The sequence below is a fragment of the Eulemur rufifrons genome, chromosome 29 (assembly GCF_041146395.1).
Source record: "Eulemur rufifrons isolate Redbay chromosome 29, OSU_ERuf_1, whole genome shotgun sequence".
NCBI classification, from domain to species: domain Eukaryota; kingdom Metazoa; phylum Chordata; class Mammalia; order Primates; family Lemuridae; genus Eulemur; species Eulemur rufifrons.
Genome location: NC_091011.1, coordinates 89,491,296 through 89,498,361, shown reverse-complemented (window position 1 = coordinate 89,498,361; position 7,066 = coordinate 89,491,296). Strand labels below are relative to the sequence as shown.

Here is a 7,066-nt window from a genome sequence, read left to right as displayed (position 1 = left end):
ATATGTTTAACTATTTCTTCTCCTGAGATACCTGGATTTCAGATCATTATAAACATAGTCATCGTCCCAACTAAAGCAGCAAAATTGAAACAAATAATTTTCCTGTATTTAAAATAAGTCAGAAATGTTATCAATCCAAGCAAGCATGTTCCTGTGTTTAGATACCTCATCTGCAAGCAAGGTGTACACACATCCAGTCATCTGCCCAGGGCATCTTGCTTCCTCCTGTTGACCCAAGGCAGAGTTATAGTCACCCCCTCTCCTAGACCCCATATACCCACACAGCCACAATCCAGAGACCGATTAAGCTGTTCTGACACGATGCTGACCTCATGCCTCCTCTAGGTGTGGGGAGGAGGGTATAGGGATTGTGCCTCTCCTCTTTCTGTTGTCCTTACCTTCCACATCTCCCCTTTCCTCTCCTCTTCTCTAACTCCCATTAACCCATATCACTTCCTTGTTAATATCTATGCCAGGCAAATTCTCATGCATACATGGAATTTCTTTTCACACTTTTTCCGTTATGGAATGAAACTGGCCTGTTCTCTTGGGGGCGGGGGGATGAAATTTATATCTGTGCCTTTCTTTAGACTACAATATCCAAATCCCTAGGGAGGCTTGTCAAACTCCACTTCCCCCTTCTACTCTCACATCCAGAAGGAATGGAGGCAGGGCATATAAAATTCAGAAAAAAAAAAAAAAAATTCCCAGTGGACTCTGACATGCTTCTCACCTTCCCAGCCCTCTTTGAGAACCAGTGGGCTAGACTAGAGGATCCACCTCTAGATTTAATTTATAAAAAAGAACATTATTGAAAACTGTATTTTAAATGCTTTAGTAAGTTTCAATTCTGCCTTGAGACTCTGGCATTTGAAGCCATTTTCAATTCATGTTTTAAGACTTCTTCCTAGTAATCCCTTCTCTTTCTCCCTTTCATTCCCTTTCCTTTTCTTTCTTTCTTTCCTTCCTTCTTCTCCTTCCTTCCTTCCTTCTTTCTCTCTCTCTTTCTTTTTCTCTTTCTTTCTTTTCTTTCACAACTAGAATTGGCTCATCAACAGAATGCTGCTAACAATAAGGGAAACCCAAAGCCAAACATGTTTAAGTGAAATCTAAATAATATAAAGAAACTTTCAAATTTCATATCCTTGAAATTTTTAAGAATTTTATTTACTTCTTACAGAAATTGTATCTACTTTCCCATGAAATTTCTGTTGGTCTCTTCCTTCCCAAGTAGCAACATTGAAAAGAAACTTAAAAATTATTTCTTCTTTAATGTTACAACTTTTTCATTTAAAAATATATCTCGGGCCAGGCACGGTGGCTCACGCCTGTAATCCTAGCACTCTCGGAGGCCCAGGCGGGTGGATCAATTGAGCTTAGGAGTTTGAGACCAGCCTGAGCAAGAGCGAGACCCCGTCTCTACTAAAAATAAAAAGAAATGATTTGGACAGCTAAAAATATATATATAGAAAAAAATTAGCCAGGCATGGTGGCACATGCCTGTAGTCCCAGCTACTCAGGAGGCTGAGGCAGGAGGATGGCTTGAGCCCAGGAGTTTGAGGTTGCTGTGAGCTAGGCTGACTCCACAGCACTCTAGTCCTGGCAACAGAGTGAGACTCGGTCTCAAAAATATATATATATATATATCTCATATAAATTTCAGGGCCTAAAATCCCCGAGTGTATATGACAACATGACATTGATTTAGCTAAGGAAACTAAGTACCTACAAGATTTTCGTACACCACCCCCACCCCCACTCCCCTTATTTATACATCAGCAGCCCTGGGTGGATTTTCAGCCTGGATACATGCTGCTTCAGACATCATTTTGAATATTTTCTTCTTGTCCTAGAAAATAAGGTTGTTTAATTGAGCATGATCCCACGCTGTCCTGTGTCTTTACACCCACCTTGTGATACAGTGGGGAAAAAACTGGATTTTAGAGTCAGAAGACTACATTTGGAGCTCTGGATATACCCTTCCTAGTTCTACTAATATGAACCATTTACTTGACTTTTTTGTGCCTTAACTTTCTCAGCTATATAATAAGTACAATAATGCCTATATTACCAAAGAGTTTGGATGCGCTAATAAAGCAGTATGTGTAAATGTAGCCCATACAGTATTGGGCTTGTAGCAGTTGAAAGTTAAATGGCAATGGCCCTGAGTTATAGCTACCACATGGGTATTTCAGGATGTTGTAAAGACACTATCCTGACACCTACCCTTCACTTCAGAAAGTGATCCTTCTTTACAAAGATTTAAACACCCCTCCCTTTCCTATAATAGGCAGTGAATACTGGGAGATGCAGGATATTGAGTATTGATATTAGAGAGCCTGTAAATTATCATGTCTTGAAAAAACAAACCAAAAAAATACGATTTTTAAAAAATTTCTGGCTAACAAGTACTTAGTGGTGGGTACTTAGCAGAGCACACTAGAAACAACAAAACTACAAATCCACAGCATCGCTAAAAAACTGTGCCTAAGGAGGACTTTGGGCAAATACCTAAGCAAAGACTTGAGACTGTCTTCAAACAGCAAAAACGTTTCTAACACAAAGACAGCACATTCAACCCCGAGGAGGGAAAATGAAGACAGTGTAGGACAACAAAAAAACAAATTGGCAGAATTTTACCAATACAAGAAAAAGGATCCGAACAATGGAATAGAGCCTATTCACTTACCTTTCTTAGTGAGGAGAAACTGGATGTTGACACAGAACTCCGTATCTGTCCTTTAGACAGGCAGATAGATAGATAGACAGACAGACTACATATACTGTATATATTTAAAACTATGTTTTTTCCAATTATAAAAAATGTTGACCATAGAAAACATGAAAAATGTAAAGGAAAATTACTCAACACTTCCCATCTAAAAATAATTGCAATTTATATTTTATATATTTCCTTTTAGACTTTTCTCATATATACCTATTTTTATAAAAATTGACATTGCATCATTATGTTTTATTTTGATTTCACTTAGGCCATATAAAAATTTCTCTGACTCTAATATGGTAAATAACTGCATACTATTTTATCATAAAAATACATATTATTATATATATTTATGATATAGCATAAGTTATTTGGCTAAAGTAACAGAGACCAAAAAACACAGTGCCTGAAAGAATGAAGATGTTTATTTCTCATCAACAGTCCTGGAGTTCAGACATAAGCAGTCTAAAGCTGGTATGGAAACTCCACAGTGTCAGGAACCATGCAGCCAACTCTAGGATGGATAATCACGCCACTACCCCCAAGGATTCACCTCGTCTGTATGATCTAAGATAGATAATCATAACATCAGCATTCTGGGTCAGAAGAAAAGGGAAAAGAGAGAAGAGAGGGCATGGCTGCTCTAGGGCCACCACCTAGAAACAACATAATCTCTTCTGCTCACATGCTATTAGCAGAACTTGACAATATGGCAATACCTACTCATAAGAGGAAGCCGTACAATGTAATTAGCTGCCAAAATTCTGTACAGCTAACAATTTGATTACAATGCAAGAGAGGAGAGAGAATAGATATTAGGGGACCAATGAGGTTTTCTGATATTCATTTAGACTTACAACATAGTGAACATTTAATCACTTAATAATCCTTTTATCTCTTGATCTTAAGATCTAACACGATAAATATCTCCAGGTTTCATAGAATAAAATACTGGTTTGAGTAACCCTTACTGAATGTTTCAGTCAAGACTCTAGAGGCTAAAATGCAAAAAGTCAGGTAATTTGTAGAATTTGAAAATGTATTTACTTTGAGTTGTGTAAATACTACATAAGCATAATATGAACACCAAAAAACTATATAAATATAAGTTATTATTCCCCAACTCCCAGTCCAAAACTTGTCTTCAGATTCTTGTTGCTTTGGATGCATAGTCCTTCTGTTGCAACCCCAGAAACAATGTTCTCCTGAAGAAAAATTGTGCTGTACACAAATGCATAAACATGAAATAAATTCACCAAAAGTCAAGTACTCCCATAACAAGTCCAAGGGCTCCTTCAGCTTTCCACTGAATTCTATATCATATGGTGAGGTACAGTATTTCGTAAATTTGCACTCAGATGGTGTTAATTTCACTATTTGGCACTTGCTTTGGACCTTAGCCTAGCTCCCTGGATTTTAAGATTCTTAGAACTATTCTGGATTTGGCTTCTTTAATACTAACCACTTCCCTCTACCCATCAGCTCTGACCCTTTCTTCCTTTCCAGAACAAACCTAGAAATTCAGTCCTAGGGGTTCCTTGGTAGTAAGAGCTCAGTTACTATCCCCACCCCGCAAGTGTGAGGACCCTTTTGCTATCTTGTCCCATATCAGACACCTATTTGTTTTCACCCTTCTCTTTCCCTCCTTTTCTCTCTGAAATCTTCCTTTTACTCTTTTCTTGTGCCACACCCCCTTGCCTTGGCCAGGGGCTCCCAATGACCATTTTACCCATTGCTGAGCCCTCATTCAGGGCTCCTCAGCTAAACCACAAAAATTTAACCAATCATATGCACCACAATGTATTTCTTAATTTGGGAGAACTTCCCATTATCACTTCAGTAGCCAATGGAACAATGTGATGATTTCCATTATCCAGGGATGCAATCGCCATGCAAAATATATGATAAGTAATGCCTCCAACAAATTCCTTAGAAAATGTGACTTATTTAAAAATATCAGCAGAAAAAATTACAGATTAGCACTCAAATGTCTAGCATGTCAAATTAGCAATCACAATTCCTCAGATCGCAGGGAAAACTGCTAACAGAGAAAATCTTACTCCCAAACCGTGAGGTGAGGTGACTCCAGACAGTGTTTACTGCTGAAATTCCACTATTTGTTGAAACAAAGAATCTTCTTTGCTTTTGTTTTCAGTTTAGGATGTGTGATAATAATGAGAATAGAATGTCCTGGAGAGTAAAGGTTGGCAAAAATCATACAAATGGATTTGGTCCCCAAATCCAACCCAGCATTAAAAGGGAGATAATGGAGCAGGTTAGCAACACAACATGGAATGTAGAGGATGAGGAAATAGATCATCAGCTTCATAGCACCTACATGAGCTTCAGAATGGGGATCCCAAAAACCAGTGGCATTTCTCTGCATGTTCTGTATATGTCTCCTCAAGGAATGGATTAACAAGGAAGCAGAAGTCACATTAATGATCAGCTGAAAAAATGAGCTCAAGACCAAAGAGGCCACCAAAGACAAGACGCCTTCATCAAATAATGTGCCATTTCTACTAGCCACAAGTTCAGAAAAACGTGATGTCTGGCTGAGCATAATATACAGGAGACTGGTGAAGGCAGAAATCAGCACACAGGCCAGCAGCAACTTGGAGATCTTTGGGGAGATATTTCGTTTCAGCAGGAGAAACACTGCATGTTGGAAGTTAGTAATCTTCACACAGTACAAGCTGTTGAGCAAGGTCACAAACCAGAGACTGCTAGAATCCAAAAACATCCAAGAAAATACAAAAAAACTGTACACAAATTCTGACCTTTTACCGTGTGAAGAGAAGAACCATATAATATTCAGTAGAAACAATCCCAGCATAAGAACTCTGGTGATGCTCAAGCTGAACAGGATCCTATCAGAAGAGGAGATTCTGTGGCTCTTGACCCACGTTTTGTAATTGACCACTGTAATAAACAGACTTGCAATGATTCCTACAATAGTAAAAATAACTGAGAGAATAATAGCAGAGAAATAGAATACCGGAAGCATCTTTACTTATTGAGGATTCAGCAGTTGTGATGCTGATGGTGGGGGCAGAAGAAATACTGAAATGTATAAGCAGGAACCAGTATCCAACCAGGAAGGATGGCTCCTTTTTTATTTTTCACCAGGATGGAAAATCACCCACTCGTGGTCTAAGAGCCAGCTGCTTTTACTGAGATGCAAATCTTCCAAGGATTGCATTACTATTTCTTCATTCATATGCTGTTTTCCTTAGAAATGCCTAATTAAAATAAGCCTAGGTAAACTTGGGAGTCCACTCCTCCAAGAGCAGCAGGACTAGAGGGAGGAGTCACAGCAGGCTCCAAGGACTTCAAATCCAAATTAGAGCACTCCAATCCAGCATTGTTTCTGTCACTGTTTCACGGCAAACATAGTTTTTCTTCATAGCAACCCCAGAATACGGTGGGACTCCCCATGCCTCATTCCTACCCACCTACCTCCCATCCACATATCCATGGATTACCAGGATCCAACTTCTCTCTCCCCTGTAATCTGTTGCTGCTGCAGCCATTTTCTCCAACTGTCATTCTGCCCATGCCAATGCCACTCCTGTAACCCCTGGCACCTACAGTGATTTACAGTTATCTAATAGATCAAGTTCAAGGACCTGGTACCTCCTCGAGGAAGCCTTTCTCAGTTAATCCCATCATTTCATCATGATTCCTTTGCCTTGCATTCTCTATCCACATACATAGATTTGCACCATAATCATTTGCTGTGTTCTATTTTTGCTTAGAAAAAAAATGTCAGCCCTTTCATATGTTTCCTTTACAAATCTAGATTTATGTTTAGATCACATGTGGCTATTTCCTCTTAGGCATTTAACTGTCAAAGCACCCTGGTACGATATACGTAATAGTACTTTAGTTGTAGTTTTGCAGGACAAATAGCTAGGCATATTATTGCCTGATTTCTCTGTAATTGCTCAGACAGTAAAGGGAACACTATGCCTGGCAAATGATATTATGGAAGACCATAGGTGAGTGCAAAAGAATAGCATCTCTTATCTACTCTAGCAGTTGAGTGAAATCAAGGTGTAATCCTGGATGCAGCCACATATACGTTGTAAAGTGTACTCATTTTTCTTCAGCTAACAATGTAAAAAGGTGGCATTGACATGGTTAAATTCCCAGGGTCCTCAATTATTTAGGGATGGACTAAATGGCTGGTATCATCACTTACAAAAGTGTCTTGACCTTGATGGAGCTTATGTTGAGAAATAAAGTTTGTATTTTATATTTTTATCTTAAAAAAAAAAAGAGGGACCAAACTCCTGAAAAACCTAACCACTCCTGTGATAATGGCATTAATCTGTTCAT

At 38.7% G+C, this 7,066-nt stretch overlaps 1 protein-coding gene across 1 annotated transcript; it reads right to left on the bottom strand.

The window, feature by feature from the left end:
• Positions 1-4,838: 4,838 nt before the first annotated feature.
• On the bottom strand, positions 4,839-5,732 carry TAS2R4 (taste 2 receptor member 4). Its single transcript, XM_069461254.1, has one exon. It carries the CDS (start codon positions 5,730-5,732, stop codon positions 4,839-4,841), a length of 894 nt encoding a protein of 297 aa, XP_069317355.1.
• Positions 5,733-7,066: the final 1,334 nt, after the last annotated feature.

Coding starts and splice junctions, on each gene's coding strand:
- TAS2R4 (XM_069461254.1), bottom strand. CDS start 5,732: ATGCTTCCGGTATTCTATTTCTCTGCTATTATTCTCTCAGTTATTTTT.